General features: G+C 42.6%; 1 protein-coding gene across 2 annotated transcripts in view; it reads left to right on the top strand.

Annotated features, from left to right (window-relative positions):
• slc24a3 (solute carrier family 24 member 3) overlaps positions 1 to 15085 on the top strand; it is a 688381-nt gene extending 673296 nt beyond the window's left edge. The window contains exons 17-19 of one of the 2 annotated variants that reach the window (XM_085981789.1): positions 2687 to 3510; positions 4494 to 6797; positions 11433 to 15085. In XM_085981789.1, coding sequence (XP_085837915.1) covers positions 2687 to 2836 — 150 coding nt within the window. In that variant the 3' untranslated portion in view covers positions 2837 to 3510; positions 4494 to 6797; positions 11433 to 15085. Of the gene's footprint in view, positions 1 to 2686; positions 6798 to 11432 lie in introns of both variants that reach the window. The other variant, XM_085981787.1, reaches the window with a different exon arrangement.
• Positions 15086 to 19178: the final 4093 nt, after the last annotated feature.

Genomic DNA, 19178 nt, shown 5'->3' with positions numbered 1-19178 from the left:
GACAACATTAATCCCTAAAGTTTGGGTACTTCCTACAAGAACATAAGAAATAGGAGCAGGAGCAGGCCATTCGGCCCCTCGAGCCTGCTCCGCCATTTAATGAGATCATGGCTGATCCAATTTTGGCCTCAACTCCACTTTCCTGCCCACTCCCCGTAACCCTTGACTCCCCTGTTGCTCAAAAATCTGTCTATCTCAGCCTTGAATACATTCAATGACCCAGCTTCCACAGCTCTCTGGGGTAGAGAATTCCAAAGATTCACGACCCTCTGAGAGAAGAAATTCCTCCTCATCTCCGTCTTAAATGGGCGATCCCTTATTCTGAGACTATGCCCCCTTGTTCTAGATTCCCTAACTAGGGGAAACATCCTCTCAGCATCTACCCTGTCCAACCCCCTCAGAATCTTATATGTTTCAATAAGATCACCTCTCATTCTTCTAAACTCCAATGAGTATAGGCCCAACCTGCTCAACCTTTCCTCATAAGAACCTTCTCTGAACTGCCTCCAATGCAAGTATATCCCTCCTTAAACAACATGTTAGTGGCATTGTTTTTTAACAGAAGGACGTTACCACAGTGTAGCTTTGTACCATACCTGACTGTAATGGGGCCACACGTCAAATATATTTCCTTCAGAAAAACACTACTGATATTTCTCAATCACCAAAACTTGGTTATTTAGTGATATTGAAAGCTTTCAACCAATTTGACCTCTTTGGCTTCATGTATGAATCTGTCTGTGAAAGTGAAATCAGGTGAAATTTTAACATAATGTAACTTAAAATTGTTGACATTGATTTTTATTTAAATTAATATTTCCATCCTTAAACCTGTAATCGTTCCTCAGCTGTGCAGTCTGTCAGGCCCTCACTGTATGTTACCAAAATCTGTTTCGGAAAAAGTACTGATAATTCATCTGGGGTCGAATTTACACTTAGGTGCCTCATTTTAAAATCAGTCGTTCCAAAATTAAAGGATTGCATCCTTGTTCCTTCATGCTTCCTATAAAAATCCGCCTGTCCGATTTTAGGCCATTGATAGTCTCTAACCAACTAACGGTCCTTCGTATTTTGACAAGATCAAGAATGCCTGTATGTATGCTCCCAGCTTACTAAGTCGCTCACCACCAGACACTCGCCTCCAGGTATGACAGCCAATCCAGAAAAAGAAAGGCTTGCATTTATATAGCACCTTTCACCACCTCAGGACGTCCCAAAGTGTTTTACAGCCAATGCAGTACTTTTGAAGTGTAGCTACTGTTCTAATGAAGGAAATGCGGGAGCCAATTTGCGCACAACAAGGTCCCACAAACAGTAATGTGATAATGACCAGATAATCTGTTTTTGTGATGTTGATGAGGGATAAATATTGGCCAGGGCACTGGGGATAACTCCCCTGCTCTTCTTCGAAAGAGAGGCCATGGGATCTTTTACGTCCACCTGAGAGTGCAAATGGGGCCTTGGTTTAACGTCTCATCTGAAAGACAGCACCTCTGACAGTGCAGCACTCCCTCAGTACTGCACTGGAGTGTCAGTCTGGATTTTTGTGTTCAAGTCCCTGGAGTGGGACTTGAACCCACAACCTTCTGACTCAGAGGTGAGAGTGCTACCAACTGAGCCATGGCTGACACAACCAATTGTTACTGCTCTGCAGAATGATGATCATCTAACCACGGATTTGAGTGATCAGTTGTTCTAGCCTTGACCTTGCAAATGTACGTGTGTCATGTTTCGGGTCAGGCTCAGCTGTGATATTCTTCACCCTTCATCCCCAGCCAAGCAGTTTGCTGATACATGCCGTCTAGGATCAGACATCAGGTCACTTGGGCCAAGTACCAGCAGGCGGGCATTGTACGAAGCTTCACTGTAGTAACGTCCTTCTGTTAAAAGGGGCCCCATTAACAGTCAGTGCCTGCAGGTGAGGAGGGAAGCAAACGGGGGAAAAAATATACATAAAGTTAATATGAATCGAATGTAATATCCTACCGAGCTCTCAGCGCACAAAAACCTCAGCAAGATTTGCATTACTGGGGCTTGCATTATTCAATATAAGCAAGAAATCCAACATGGATTTATTGTCTCCTAAAGCGAGAGGATTTATTTTTATTGTCACAAGTTTAACATTTCGGACATAATCTCAAAAATCAAGCTAGGCCATTCAAGTGCAAAATCAGAAAGCACTTTTTCACACAAAGGGTAATATTTAGAATTCTTTCCCCCAAATGGGGATCGGGCAGGAAAGTGGAGTTGAGGTCGAAGATCAGCCATGATCTTATTGAATGGTGGAACAGGTTAGAGGGGCTGAATGGCCTACTCCTGCTCCTATTTCTTATGTTATTAAACCTGGAACACGCTCCCCCAAAAGCTTGTGGGTGTTGGGGGACAATAGAAGCTTTCAAGACTGAGAACAATAGATTTTTGTTAGGTAAGGGTATCAGAGGATAGGCGGGAAAATGGAGTTATGGTGCAGGTCAGCCATGATCTAATTGAATGCAGAGCAGGCCCGAGGGGCTGAATTGGCTTCTCCTGCTCCTAATGTTCCTGTGTGGTATCATCTAGCTTGTTTTTGTGAGCCCTTGTAAAGCCACTAAATAATCATTCATATCATATAAATGTGAGATACTGAAAATGGTTTGAAAAGAAACCCTAAAATGTGTTGTTGGTGTTTTTGTTGTTTCCCCCATAGGTGGTTGGCGTTCATTTGAACAAATGGAAACTAGATAAGAAGCTTGGGTGTGTGTCTCTGTTCCTCTACGCTGTTTTCTTGTGTTTCTCCATCATGACAGAGTTCAACGTTTTCACCTTTGTGAACCTTCCCATGTGCCGGGACCACTGATGTACAATGAAGACAACTTGAGAGCGAGCACCTTGGTATCAGTGCAATACAAAAACAGTACAAAGAGCTGAAGTCCCACGGCTTATTGTTGTGAGCTGCATGGAACTGCTCTTACTGAGAACTTGGTACAAGACATATTTTTGAGAGAAAAAAAAACACCTGTATTGATGTGAACGTATTTTTAATGTATTTATGTGGCGTCGTCTCACACACACACACAAAAAACACTTATCTGATATCGTTGGCTGCTAATTAACGTAAGGCTGGAAAAAGCACCTGCCACGTTTGTGTATTCTCAGTTGTATCAGAAAAAAAATATTTTGTCCTGAGACAGATGAGTGGGCGTGATAGAGGTACTTGCTATTGAAGAGAATGAGATGTATCTGAAAGCAAGGGATTATATTGCCCTGTGATTTTACCTCTCACTTTCTCCCCTCCCCATCCCCCTTCCCCTCCGCCAGAGAGCTTGAATACCAAGAATGTACATATCGACAAAGAGTCACCTTATCCTTATGCTCACCAGCTGTTCCTACCACTGACAGGAAAGTGGAATTTAAGCTCTGAGCCACGGCCTTCATGCAGAATCTGAGTTGTGGAATTTGAAATCTCTAAAGCCACTGCAGTTTGTACCCAGATACTACACCCTCCTGACAAGACTTTGGTTTTTCCAGGAGGTACATTTGCACGAAACTGCTTTTTTTGTTGTTGGAACAGTTGCATAGTCAATGGTACATGTGTGTATATTGATGGTATAAAAAATGTATATATTGGGAATTTTTCTTTTCAAAAAGGTAGAGTATATAAGATATTATTATATCACGGTTTTACCCTGCTGCACGGTTTTGGATTTGGAAATATTGATTAAGGTACAAATGGTGCAGCTGAAGAAGCAAAGTTGCTCTAGTTTTTGTCTGTACAGGTAGTTTTAAGAATAAAGCATGTTTAATTTATATATTTATAAAAACAGCACAGGAAACCACTTTGCAGATTCACAGCACATTTTTACAGGAATATTTGAAAGCTCCGTGCACGCCTGCATGCTTGAACCCTGGTCGTAGTGTATTGTCCTCTTCAGCTTATTTTCCACTTCTTACAGGGAAGAAATGACCATGATGAGGAAGACTGTTGTCCTTAACTGTTGCTGTAGTTAATAAATTTGTAGATGAATTCGCTACGAAATGGCTCCACCAAGCTAACTGTAGTTAGTTGTCTCGATCTAAATATAACTAATTTCTTTGTTTTTTAAGTGCTTATATAAAGATACCACTGAATCCCCAAATTCTGATCTGAAAGGGGTGGATTATTATACAATGTATCACACCTCACCAAAGTTTACAAGCCAACACCTACTGCTATAGGACAGTGTTAAATCATATTTTCGATAGGAACGGAACTTCTTTTTTGTTCTGGAGATATAATACATGAGAAATTTTCATGGACACTGAGCTTCAGGGTTGGATTGACCACAAGTGAGTCTAATATAATGCGTGTGGATTACTCACCAGCTACATCTACTGCATTATCATTATTGTTCAGTCCTATTCTACCTGTGTTGTGATTTCAGTAAATATCTCTACAGTGTTAATGTCTGTCTTTTTTCTCTCTCTCTCCCTCTGTCTCTTTCTCTCTCTCTCTCCATCATCAATCCTCAAACCAGAATTTGAAGAATAAGTTTATCTTTCATCGCTGCCTGCCTCCGCCCCACCCCGGCATCCTGCTCCCAGCACAGGATCACTTTACAAAAAAAAAGGCTAAATGAAACTGTATCGCCAGCTTGCCAGGAGATTGAGATGAACATGGGGACTTGTGCATCTGAAGGCTTGCAATTTGTCTACTAGAATGGCTAAATATACCATACATCTATCAATTTGTTTAATTATTTCAATCTATCAACAGTTGTCATCTATTAACTGTTGCTGTAATTTTCTTTCCAACTCCAAGGGGGCGAAATTCTTGTCTTGGTAATAACGCCCCACCGCTTTATACTCATGTCAACTTTTGTTAGGTAATAAAAGCTAGAATTTCACCCCCTAATGTTTAGCTGGAGTAAATATTTAGTGCCAAAATATGTCGACGCAACATTCTAATCACCTTTTGAAGTTTGATATAATCTGTTTGGATGAATGCCCATGACATGTAAACAACAGCACTTTCTCTTGAGGATAATCTTGTTGCCAAGCATTACTGCTACGTTGAGTTGTGTTGATTAAAGTTTCAATTCTGCCAGTAAGCTAGTCTAGTCGAGCGCAGATTATTCACAAGGGTGATCTCTTTGTGTGTAAAAAAAACTTTAAGGAATTTGGACCTTTTTAAAAATGTTAAATGTTTTGTAAAGTGAAAACCATGTAGATTGACCATTGGCTTACCTTACAGTGAATGGCCAGATATTTGTCCTAGCACTGCGTTCAAAAACGGTAGTGCGACACTGCTTTGGTATTGTAAGGGAAATTATACAACCCTATTCAGAGTTAAAGTGCACTACAGACTAGGGTTAGGACAAAGAATACAAATTTAGTCTATGCCACAAAAATATATTATTAGCATTCTCATGTCATTTCTAATTGTGCATGTAAAATGTAGAGTTAAGTTCTACACGTTGAGCAGTGATCAGTTTTGAGGAGCTTTATAAAATGTATTTTTAGAGACCTATATGCCATTCTTCAACTGCCCTCCTGGAGGTAGGCAAGAGCAGCCTTGGTTGAGTCAGTCTGATTTTTCCCTCTGTTCAAAGCCTGCGCTGCAAGGCCCAGTGAGAATTCACTGGTTGGTGAATTGTGGTTACAGATCACCCAATTAGTGCAGTTTATCTGGAAAATATTTTTGGTATCTCTATGGTTCCGAATGCAGTGCCCCTATTAGTTCAATTGCAGTAGATTCTGAGAACCCCTCATTTTTTAAAATTATAGTCCATTCATAGTATACAGAAAACATGCCGTTAACTAGTTTCAAACAAGTCATCAATGAAATATTGCATGATGTGAATTCTAGTCAGTCAGTTGTGAGCTTCAGCTTGTGTGAAGCTCTAAATGGTTCCTGTGATGAGATCTGCCCTACATTTGTCGAATAAAAGATTTTCTTCAAGGTTTCATCGGTATACTCCTCTGTCACGAAATTCTCCCCCCACCCCCTCCAAAAAACACACACCACATTTAGGTCACTGTAGGCTTCTCTATAGCACTCAGAATTCCCTTACTCTCTGTTAATACCAATCTTGAGTCAAGCATCAGGATGATGCCCAAGAATGACCCTGGGTAACTGCTGGCATCCACAGAGCTCCTTTCTCCAATGACATCATTAATATTGAAAACTTTCCGCACAAGGAATCAGAGGCATAAACCCATTTGCTGCCACTCCATGGCCTAGCCTGCTGGCTCACCAATTCATTGTACCATCTCATTGCCCTACGTCTCAGATTTAGTCATCCCTTGACACATGAACCGAAAATGAAGGAAGTAAAACAAGTAGTTAAATCATTAACACTCAGAGAGGCCAGTGTTACAATTTAACCTTTGCTGTCACACTGTAAAGCGCCAAATCGTGAAAGCACGCCCATATCAGCTGCAGATTCACTGAGCAGCAATAGTCATAGGTCAAATCTAAAATAATGAACTTTGGCTAATTTATGTTACTATATCAGCCAGTTGGTGTAATATTCTCCAGTTTTGTTTTGACATACATTTGCTGGTTTCTGTTTAGTATTGGTGCTGCATTCACCAATGACTTTTGCAAATGAGTCTGTCAGTTTTGTCCAACTTTGGAGAAGACGAGCTCAGTGCTTCCAGCTGTCACCCCTCCTGTGTGGAAATGTTTTGTTTTTCTCCCTTTCCAGTACCCATATGTAAAACTGATAAGCTTCTGCTGGGCCATCTATCTCTCACAACCAAATCTCCATTTACTCCGCAGATTACAGTCAGAGCAGTGACAACATAAGTCTCAGATGTGTGACAGCACACTCACAAATGTAAGTTCTGGACATGTATATTTCCATGAGCCTTTTCTCTGAGCATGCACGCTGCCATATATAAGCCATACCATCTTCATGACAAAGCATGTATCAAAGCTCTTTGTTTTTATAAATACATAACATGATGATGTTGAAAGGCCCTTCTAGCTCTTCTCCAGTCTCCCGTCCCCCCCCCCCCCACCGCCGGCGGTGTTGTTAGGACCCAGGTCAAACCACAGGATGGAATTTTTTAATGGTTTCAGATTTTCTGGCAAGTAAGTGGCTACATTCTTGACACATGCACAGTAGCCCCTGTTGTCTTTCACATAGTATGGCTTGAACTCCACAATAAAATCCTTTGTACAAATCTTGCACAGCAGATATGGTACCTCTTCTGCTATGACTATGTTGCCAAAGAGTGTTGACCTTTGATCTGTGCTAACTGGTCCCCAGAGAGCAGGGGACAGCAGTGAGATGACTCAACATTAAAGATCTGAGGTGTATTCCAATGTAAACATTGCACTGAGTGGTAGCTGCCAAGAGACTGTAAGGACTATTCTAGGGACTTACGTTATCATGGTAATCAAGCCTGAACATGCAGGTTAAGTACCCGTATAATTACTGCTGTATCCAGCTTTAGTTATGCTGTGGATAACACTATACTGCAATACAAATCCAGTCATTCTGTCAAATTTTCTTTCATGATAGATGGACATGAGTAATTATTTCTATGTCTATTTTAAAGTAAATTCAACAACATAAATGCAGCTGGCAGAAATATGGGATAACTTTATCAAACTATAAAAATGCACAAAATGAACATTCCTTTCAGATATGCCACATATATAGATGTATAAGATTTCAAAGTTGACTTGTAGAAAGGATCATAGAATCATAGAAAAGTTACAGCACGGAAGGAGGCCATTTTGGCCCATCGTGTCCGCGCCCGGCCAACAAAGAGCTATCCAGCCTAATCCCACTTCCCAGCTCTTGGTCTGTAGCCCTGCAGGTTAGAGCATCCCAAGTGCACATCCAAGTACTTTTTTAATGTGGTTCGGGTTCCTGCCTCTACCACCCTTTCAGGCAGCGAGTTCCAGACCCCCACAACCCTCTGGGTGAAGAAATTTCCCCTCAAATCCGCTCTAAACCTGCCCCCAATTACTTTCAATCTGTGCCCCCTGGCTTTTGACCCCTCTGCTAAGGGAAATAGGTCCGTTCTATCCACTTTATCTATGTCCCTCATAATTTTATACACCTCAATAAGGTCTCCCCTCAGCCTCCTCTGTTACAAGGAAATCAGACCCAGCCTATCCAGTCTTTCCTCATAGCTAAGATTCTCTACTCCTGGCAACATCCTTGTAAATCTCCTCTGTACCCTCTCTAGTGCAATCACATCTTTCCTGTAATGTGGTGACCAGTACTCTAGCTGAGGCCTAACTAGTGTTTTATACAGTTGATGCATAACCCCCCTGCTCTTGTGTACTCTATACAACGGCTAATAAAGGCAAGCATTCCGTATGCCTTCTTAACCACCTTATCTACCTGGCCTGCTACCTTCAGGGATCTGTGGACATGCACTCCAAGGTCCCTTTGTTCCTCTACACTACTCAGTGTTCTACCATTTAATGTGTATTCCCTTTCCTTGTTAGCCCTCCCCAAATGCATTACCTCACACTTCTCCAGATTGAATTCCATTTGCCACTGTTCTGCCCACCTGCCCTGTTAAAATCACTTATTGTAACTCAAGATGTTCAATGGAAACTTACAGTGTGCCTTACAGGACTGTCGAAGATTTGTTTCAAGAACCTGTAAGAGCCCAACAGGACATCTTTGATCGGGATAATCATTGACGGTTCTTATAAACTATTTAAAAAAACTTTTGACAGGACTTATGCTAGCTGTGTAGATCTTGTTTCTTTGATTTAATAAAAGATAAGGTCAACCTTTGGGAGAGTTCTGTTTTATGCAGAAATGCAATATCTAGGGCAAAGACAGTAAATGAAAGAGAGACAACAATGGAGATGCCTTTAAAAGAACATTAACACACAAATATTCTCTCAGCGATACTTGATCAGATATTGTCAGAAATAACTGTCCCATCATTTTAACAGGAGTCTTGCTTGGCTAATTTCATATGCTTTTTTTTTACTAATTTCCATTATGATGGATGCAGCATGACTCCTAATCCAGTACAGCTCTGGTGCAGGTCTAGGTTTGTGTGGACATAAAGTGAAAGAGCAATATTATTACAATCTATTGTTCATTAGTAATTATTATTAGATTCACATTTGGTGTGGGGAAAACATTTCTTTTCCTATTCCCCAAGACTTGCTGCAACACAAGGGGTTGTGCATTGGTGTTCAGAGCTGTGCCATTAATTTTTGTTATTTTCTCCCCCCCCCCAAAAAAAATAAGCGTTCCTACCCTCAAAGGAACCAGAGGCCTTGTCACCAATATCTATCTTTTTTGTTTTGCGATAAATTACCAGAACAATAGGGAGCAACACAAGCTGAGGCTGTTGTTTCCTACAATGCAATGCAAAGCAGAATGAGCTGCGTTAACATACAATTTTCTGCATGGCAGTGAAAACAAACTGATTAAAACAAACTTTGATTGGTGGCATGGTCCAGGTTGGAGATATTGCCAAGAAAGTGCCCCAACGTTAACTTCAGCAATACTTTCATGGCAGCAAACCAGGATGGCGGGGCTGTATTAACAGCTGCTTTGGTCCTGCGCAGGTTTTCAGGGATTGTGTGTGTCACTGCTGGTACTTATTTGTGTTTATCTGACACGATATATCAGTTAGCTGACAGTACCCAAAGGAAATACATGGAACCCACCTAAAATTTGAAGCGATTTTCTGAAAGCACTTTCCGGCTGCAGAGCCTTACCTGTTGGGAGTGCACGTTGGATAATCGTGGGCATGATTAAAAGTAAGGGGCAGAAAACTGGGGAATGCATCTGCGATTTTCCACCATGCGCTCCTGGCTCCAAAGCTTTGCGGTGGAGTACACAAATCTGGAAAATCTGCCTTTATGTGTAGTGGCATGAGTAAGTGGTTAATGATTAGGAACAGGAGTAAGCCATTAAGCCCCTCGAGCCTGTTCCGCCATTCAATGCGATCATGGCTGATCTGTGACCTAACTTCATATACCCGCCTTTGCTCCATATCCCTTAATACCTTTGGTTAACAAAAATCTATCAATCTCTGATTTAAAATGAACAATTGACCTAGCATCAATTGCCGTTTGTGGAAGAGAGTTCCAAACTTCTACCACTCTTTGTGTGTAAAAGTGTTTCCTAATTTCACTCCTAAAAGGCCTGGCTCTAATATTTAGGCTATGCCCCCCTAGGCTAATTAGGCTAATTACAATAAAATCATATGCCTGTTTGGATTAACACATCACTTTAAAATGGTCCATCTATTAGTTAAATTGCAGTTTCATGCTTATTTTTAAAAATCAAAATCTTCCTCTTAAAAGCCCTGACCGCTGGACTGAAATTGTCCCATAATAGAGGCAAAGCCAGGCAGCGTCATTCTAATAAGCCAAAACTAAGGTGCCAAATAGTGTCCTCCTTGAATCAATGCGTTTGTCGAAATGCCTGCTTAGTTCAGCATGATGCTTATTAATAGCAGTAGAAATATGTTTATGGTCTGTTGGAAGGAGTAGCCCTCTCACATATATCACCAGAGTACATGATGTGTTTATGCTTTTATCATAAATGCCACAATATGATGTTTTGAAAGTCGTACAGAAACATGTCCTACTACAGGGACAATAGCGATAATATGGTGGAATTCTACTAATCCTGACATTTTCCAGGAAAGATTACCCTGTTTGTTTTAACCACTTTTCTAGTTACTTACTTTCATTATTGGAATCAATCATGATCAAAATGGTTTTTCGTGTAGATTTTCATGTAAAAATAATGAGGCTTATTTCTGTACTTTTCCACTAAGTTCTCATGCAGTTAAATACTTCAAAAATGTCACTAGTTTGCCAAGAAATTGTCTGCTTGGGCCAGGATTATATCTGGATCAGGAATTCTGCAAATAAAATTGGGAATTCGAAAATCTCAATATTGCAGCCCAGTTAATCATTTACTCACTAATTCAAACTAAATTAAAGTAAAACACTGGCCAAACACATCTATTTTCAATTAAAATGATTATATATCTAGGATGCGCTGCTGTCGCTACTTGATATTTGGCAGCGGTTTATCTATTCTTAGTGTGTAGAGTTCTTAAAAATAGAAACATAGAATTAAGTGGACTGGGTGGTGCAATGTGTCGGAATACTGCTTTTTCATCCAGCCCAGACTGGTGGGATAAGAGGATCCTAAATAAAATGGGTTTGGGAACGTCACAACCAAGTTGGGTTTATGTCCACACAATAAAGTTTTCTGTAAATAGATGTTAAATTAACATTTTCACTGATACAGCCCATGAGCATGGTTGATGTAAGACATAGACATTTCACACTGGTCCAATAGGAGCTCCTTGCTCTTCTAAGGGTGTCGGGGGGAGGGAGGGGGTGTGGGGTTAAGATACATTCTTGAGACGCAGTGGAGAAAGCTTTACTCTGTACCTGACCTTACAGTATCCAGACCTGGGAGTATTTCACGCTGACATTTTTGTGTCCTGTTCCCCAGTATTGGCATTCCTCAGCTTGATGAGCACAAAAAAATGTAAGAAAAAACAGACAACAATGGAACACTTTATGCTCAGATGAGGAATTTATACAGTAGGGACGAACGGTTGGGAGATTTAAGTGTCTGCATCAGGACCAAGGTCAGGTTTGTGTTAAACTAGAGTTGATTGTATCGTCGTATGTTGTTGTACTCTCCTATCATGACAGACCAGATTGAGTCTGGTTTGTATTTTTTGTCAAACAACTACTTTTCCATATATCAGGCCAACAATAAATAACTTTTAAAGGGGCTTGTCAAATCTGTTGGTTTTATTCATTCCTATAAATTAAAGGTAATTACAGCATCTCCTTGCAGAGTTTGCATTAATACCACCTGCATCAAATAGTGAATGTGCCTGAACTGAACTGTACTATGATGGAAACAAACTCATATAATGCAATATATCTTCAAGCCTTTTCACCATAAGAGAGGCAATATTCTTTGTCTTACATGAGACAGCACTACTTTTATCTTTAAAGATCAAAAGATTTACATAAAAGAAGTGGACTGCTGCAATGTTAAGAAGAGTCTGAAGTGAAATGTCACTGTATGGTATTTATTACTTAACTGTTGCATGTAAGTGAATCTCAGGCAATAATCTAGTACAGCTGATGATCAGTCTTTGCTCCCATAGTATATGACATTGTCGAACCGTCTTGTGATTCACCTGCAGATATCCATTAGCCTCTTGTATTCCTCCTGCTGGTTTTGCCTTTGCTGTGTGTGAACACAGACTAGACTCTCGGGGAGAATTCCCGCAGGCTGTCCCAATCTCCCACCGTAACATCGGTGAAAGATTGAAGGAATCCCCCAGAGAAGCAGACCAAATGGCCATTGACGCCCTTTCTCCAGCGTTTCCACCGAACACCCACTGAAGTTACGTTAGAAGATTGGGAGAACCCCAACCCCCATGGAAATTCCAGGCACCCACACCCACTTTACCAAGCCAGACTTTACTACTTTGAGTCAGCATGGAGGGGAAAGCACACATCACCAATTTGTAGTCCACATTTGCACTTTGAGGTCACAGTAGATTCTGTAGCTAGTTGGAAGCTTGTACTTGTTCTGGCTGATCCTAGAATATTTCTTCAAGGCTTTGCTTTGTGAATACAACAACAACATGCACCAAATTCTTCACCATTCTGTTTGTTGTGAGTGTGTTGTTTCAACCTGATTTTGTTTCCCATTCTTCAGTCTTTAAATCAGGTTTGAAGTTTGTGTTATTGGTGTGGAAAGAAGAATTGTTGATTCCCTCTGAGGTGTGATTCCCTGAAGCTCTCATGATGAATCCCTTTATTATTGATTACATGATTGGCTCACAGGCTGATCTCTCCACGCTTATGGTCTAAGCTCGGGCTTCCACCTCCATATAGTCCTGGTGGTTTCAATGCACGCCCTCCCACCTCCAACAGCCTCACCCAGTCAAACAGCCTTTTTTCACTTCTCCCATATTTTTATAACTAATAAACAAAAGTATTCAAAGAAAATCACAAAAACACCCATTCATTTTAATGCCCCTGTAAGTTTTCTCTTGGGCTATTCACAGGAGTGTCCCGGAGATTTGTCTTTAGTTCCTGGAGATGCCAGGGTAATCCTGGAGGGTTGGCAACCCCTAGCTTAAACACTGACGCACGTGCATGCATGCATCAGGGATGCCCTCTTCTGTTGGCCAATTTATAGGAACTTGGAGCGGTTCCCCGCAGGTATTTTTTTGCTGTGCTGTGAAAACCTGTTGACTACAGCGTCAAGTGAGCATTTACTGTGCAGCTACTTACAGTTACAGGAAAGATAAGCAAAGCTTTAAGATGGTACCCATCCTGCCATTTTCTTTCCCTTGAAAGCTTCGGAGCAGTGTTTTAAATAGCTTTTCAAAACAATACAAAAGAATTTTAAAGACTAAGACGGATTTATTTTTTAAAGAAATTATTTGTAAGAATGCTCAATATATGTTCTATTTTTCATAATGACAGCAGGAAGAATGTATTTTCTTGCTGAAGACTTTGTGAAGGATCAGATAGTAACCAGATTCAGATCAATCAAATCAATTTTCTCTGTACACCTCAGGAAGGAACCAGTTGGATTGGTCTAACTACAGTCTGCCCTTTTCCAATGGCTTGTTTGAAATTAACATTTTATCAGAAATTAACATTTGAGGAAGAGGCAGGCTAAAGTAAGAAATGTGGATTTAACCTCCACAATTAACTTGCAGTCAGATGGCAATACACAAAAACTGTTGTGACTGAACATACTGTATTCCCCTACCCTCCAGGTATAGTCAATGTGATTTATAACAGACATGTCTGGGGTGAACTGGTTTCTAGCTCAGTGTGTTTAGAAGAATTGATCTCAATAAATAATGTCAACAGTCTCCCATTGACACTGATCTGTAACTAATTTATTTCTAGACCAGGGATGCACAAAAATAGCAGGCCTGGGATCAGAATCTGGACATCCAGTGCCTCTGTTTAGGCCTCCAAAGCTTTTATTAAGGGTTTTGTATCTTCTGCTTATTTGCAGATTCCAGTTATTTTAGATAGCCTCAGCAGCTAAGATACATTGCAAGTTACTGATGAAAATATATTCTTATCATTGAGCTGAGGAATCAAATAGTACCTCGATGCTTCAATGATATTGCTATAAAATTGAAACCAGCAGCTAAGTGAGAGATAGCTAAGAGACTCTGAGGTAGATCTTGACTTTGTGCGATAATGTAAAACAAAGTGATAGCGAGTCAGCAGCCCGTTTTACATCGCTCACGATTTTTGGAAATAAAAATTGGGAGAGATGCTAAACAAGCTGCTGACTCGCTATCATCTCTTTTACACTCACTCAAAATCAAGCTCTACCCCTCTGTCTTAACACACGAGGCCCCATCAACATTTTGATCATGCACCACTTGCTTTAGAATGATGCACAGATCCTTAATGAGATTTACTGAGCCTTTTCTCGATTTTTCCTTCGGTTTGACCGTAATGCCATTAAATATATGCTGTTGGATTCTGTGATAACATATTGCACCTGTCTCTCTCTGTACTATAAGTGAACGTAGAATTCAATCAAAATTCCTTTGTCCTTTTTCCTAATGTAGTGGAGAGAGAGAGACCTTTCACATTTGCTCTGTAAAATGGGGCTGTTATACTGCCCAGTGCCATCAGCCTGGGCAAAATGGAGTTTGTACAAAATAAAGCATGTTATCTATCCACTGTTATGAAACCAGTGACATTGTGCATTTCAGGAGAACATAGAAAAAATATATAAAGTTTTTTTTAGCAATTTATTAAATGTGTTATTTAGAATCAAAGTTGTTTTACAAGTTTGCAAGCACTTTTTATACTTCACACTGCTTGTATAAAGCATCTCTTTAATTTATTGATTTCTATGTATTGTGATCTTTAGCACCTTGTAACCGGTTCAGCTTGTTGAGAAAACATTGATTGATGAAACTGATTGCTTCATGAACTCCAGTTTTAAAATTGCTGAAGAAGAAATCAAATCTTAGTAGGATCTGTTGAGAAATCTTGAAATCTGAAGACAATAGTTGTTTTTGTAGATATTTACACCTTGTCATTTTCTTTGGCAAACTATCACAATAAATCAACTATTGATTTCTCACATATGCTGTGCATTTCTTAGCAGTGAATTAGTCAAAAGTAACTGCTTGTTGAAAAGCTTGTGAATCGCTGCACAGAGGCAGCATTATAAAACTTGTTTTATTTTCCTTTAAGTAAATTATTTCTTCCCCCACCCCCCTCTTTTTTCTGTGCACCACATACTTTGCACAGTTATGAGAGCAGGTTGAAGACACCTGCTCCCAGTATCTATGTCTATACTGGTCTTTTAAGTAGCTACATGGCAGTAGGTGAAAGCTGACTCCCCATTGTCCCTCCTTCGTTTGGCACTTCCCCATGACAGATTGGCTGATTCTGGAAACTTAGCATGTGAGGAACAGCATGGATAAGCCTGTATCCTGCAGCTCTATCCCAAACATTGGAGTCTCCAGTGCATTGTGCATCATGCCACCAAACAAGTTACATTTATTTTTTAACCAAATATAAGTAGCAATAGTTTGCACAGGGTGCAGCTTCTCACTGAAGTCCCTGAAGCTTTTGTGAAATACCTAATGTAATTATGTTTGTGATTTAAACATACTCAGAACTTCTTTAAAAGGCAAAAAAAAGTTGCTTTACTGCCTGATGTGTCTCTCTTACTGAATAAAGTTTTAAAAAACACAATCTAAAACTGTGTGACTCAGAACCAGTCCTATGTAGCTGTGTAATTATTAAAAGATTTGGGTGGCCTTATAGAAGTTATTTAATGCCAGGATCTGCAATAGTACAATGTTCCATAGTTGCCTATCTCTGTTTACATCTCTCAACAAACAAAAGGAGCTCTTGCAAAGGGTTAATAGTTTCAAAGGCATATAGTTCTTCAACTTCAATGAAGGTTTGATCTGCCTGTTTATTAAGGATTGTTTTTTCTATTTTAAATAATTGTGGTTGCTTGGTTTGAGTTTCATTTTTGGAATTGAGTTGCTTTTCCCTCTGTGGTTCATTTCCTGCATCCAGTATAGTTTCACTCTCAACACATGGAGACAGCAATCAAGGATCATTTAAACTAGATAGGTAGGGGAAACCGGATCCCAGACGAGATTGATCACAGGGTAGAAAGTAGTCAATAGGTGGGTTATGAGCAACAATATCCACATACTTTACACAGTTAAGAGAGCAGGTAGAAGATACCTGCCTCCAGTATCTATGGCCTAGAAATTCAGTTGTTAGCGCCAGCGGCTAGCGCCTTAGGAGGAGGAGAAGTGGGGGCGCTAAGCGGCTAGCGCCCGGGCGCGGCGCGATCTGCGCCTCTCGCGAACTTCACTCAAGATTTAGCAGCGGCGCAAAACCGCAGCACCCGCTCAGCTGCGCGCGCAGATCCTGACGTCATTTCATGGTGCAACGCCCTTGGTGCGCCCCGAACTGGAACTTCAGTGGCACCGCCCTTCTGTGCACCTGGCGCCCCCAGCGACTAGTAGAGGGGAACAGTTCCCAGTCGCTGCGGGGCGTGGGGGACGCTATTTAAAGGGGACTCCTCCTGCATTATAAGTGGCAGCCATTTTGTGGCAATCCTGTGTGAGAGACAGATATTTGGAGAGAGACAAAGGGAGAGAGCTTTCTGCTTTGACTCAGCGCTCGCACAGGTACTTCTGGCTTCAGGCCAGAGCTTTGCACTTGGATTTAACTTTCAGTGCCATAGCCTTGAGTCACCACATATAATGGGGGCTGCAATGGGTGGAAGCGTTGGCTTACTGCATTGCATTCAAAGGGCTCAGAGACGCCGTGAGAGAGTGCCAGTCATGGCCAGACGGAGAAGGGCCAACAGGCGTCGGCACAGGAGGTCTTACCCACCCAGGGTATACCGCCAGCAGTTCTCATATCTGAACATGTCTGAGGAGCAGTGTGTTCGGAGGCTGCGATTCAGAAGGGAGGTGGTCACTGAGATCTGCCACCTGCTTCGCAGAGATCTGCAGCCACAGCTGAGGAGCAGGACATCTCTGTCGGTGGCAGTGAAGGTGATGGTGGCTCTCAACTTCTATGCCACCGGCTCCTTCCAATCCGCTATTGGGGACATTGCTGCATCCGCCAGGTGACCAATGCCCTTTTCAGAAGGAGACGTCAGTACATCTCCTTCCCCATGACCCTGGACAAGCAGCAAGAGCGTGCAATGGGATTTGGAGGAATAGCGGGCTTCCCCATGGTTCAGGGCGCCATTGACTGCCCACATGTGGCTTTGCGGGCACCTCTGGAGAATGGCGAGGATTACCGCAACCGGAAGGGCTACCATTCGCTCAACGTCCAGTTGGTGTGTGACCACAGGCAGCTCATACTAGCTGTCAATGCCCACTTTCCAGGCAGCAGCCATGATGCCTTCAGCCTGCGCCAGGCTTCTGTGGCAGACATTTTTGAAGCCCAGGCTCACCCACGAGGATGGCTTCTCGGGGACAAAGGCTATCCTTTGTGCACCTGGCTGATGACCCCGCTCCATGTGCCCAGCACCCCTGCTGAAGAGCGATACAATGACAGCCATCAAGCTACCAGGAATATCACTGAGCACACAATCGGCGTGCTCAAGCAACGGTTCCGCTGTCTGGACCGTTCCGGAGGAGCCCTACAGTACTCGCCTGAGCGAGTCTCCCATTTCATTGTAGTGTGCTGCATGCTGCACAACCTGGCTATCCTCAGGACTCAGCCACTGCCAGCAGACATTGGAGGACCACCAGAGGAGGAGGAGGAGGAGCACCAAGATGGGAGGGAGGCACAAAGTGCAAGGGCCGTCCGTCGGCAGCTTGTTGCAACTCGGTTCTAGGCCCCCTCTCAGGGAATGGCTTGTGCCAATGAAAGAACATGAATGGAGCCGCTCCGCAAGCCCTCAGCCGGTCAAGGCAACAAATAGTTCAAAGTGCAAACATGGACAATGTGATTAAAGAAATTTTTTTATTGCGCAAACTCTGTGCCCTTCCCGCATGACAAACTAATTCAGATAAACTCCCCAAAAAACAGTCAGAGACATAACTGGCTCTCACAACCTTCAGAAAATGAAAAAAACAGTTAAACAAAAATGACCATGATCCTCGGCCTTCATATAAAAAACAAACACAACAGTCTCGGCCTTCATACATAAACACTACATTTGGCCACACCTTCTACTTTTTCCCCTGTGAGGGTGATCCACCTCGCTTCCACGAATGGCCCCTTCCCGCCCTGCAGCTCCTCCTCAATGGGACCCCAGTGGCTGCAGCAAGGCTGGGGGAAGGCTGCTGAGGGTCAAATGGCGAGACGCCAGATGCCCTTGGGGGACGGCCTGGACCAGCTCTGGGCCTGGAGGGCCCGGCTGCTGACTGCTCCAACTCTGCTTGGGTGGCAGCAGTCTGTCCTACGGGTGGTGGCAGCTGCAGTGGAGGAGTGACAGTGTTGGCTGCAGGAATGCTGCCAACCTGACAGAGCACAAGCACTCCCTGGTCAGCTGATACACTGGCACTCGCACGGGCCAGCACTGCAGCATGCGCCGCAATCTCCTGAAGCACAGACTGCTGGGCTGCTGCGGCACGGCAAGGGCCCCGGTGATGCCTGGCCGATCCAGCGAGGGTGGCAGCAGTTAGTGCCCGTGTGGCCCTGATCTTTGTCTGCATCAGACCAGCCAGTGAATGCACGGCACGACTGAGCACTTGGCTGGAAGCCGCCTGTGCTGCCGCGAAGTCCTGCAGACTCCTTGCCTGTGCTGCACTGAATTCTTGCAGGCTCCTGGCCTGTGCTGCCCCGAATTCCTGAGCACTCCTTGCCAGTGACTCTATGGAGTCAGGCATCCTTGCCACTGCAGCCATGAGCTCAGTGTGCCTGCGCTCAGCCTGGGCGCCCATTTCACCAAGGAGCCGCACCTCCTCTGCGCTCACCGTAGCAGGACTGGAGGCCGCACTTGTAATGTATGTACCTTTAAGGGGGGAACTACTTTTTACAGCTCATGTATACTGTAGTACCGGCAGTGACCACACCTGTATATAGCACTGAGTAGTAATCTGTATAGTCAGTTCCAGAGTGAGCCACGTTGAGTGAACACCTGTTGTACCGTTCTCCTGCAGTCTGTGTCTTACTACTGACGGACACAACATTGGCGACGAGGCAAATTCGATCCTACCTGCAAATCTGCATCACCTACCAG

This window comes from Somniosus microcephalus, chromosome 3, assembly GCF_052327205.1.
Source record: "Somniosus microcephalus isolate GS21.2 chromosome 3, FLI_Smic_1.0, whole genome shotgun sequence".
NCBI classification, from domain to species: domain Eukaryota; kingdom Metazoa; phylum Chordata; class Chondrichthyes; order Squaliformes; family Somniosidae; genus Somniosus; species Somniosus microcephalus.
This window is presented reverse-complemented; position numbering and strand designations above follow the sequence as displayed.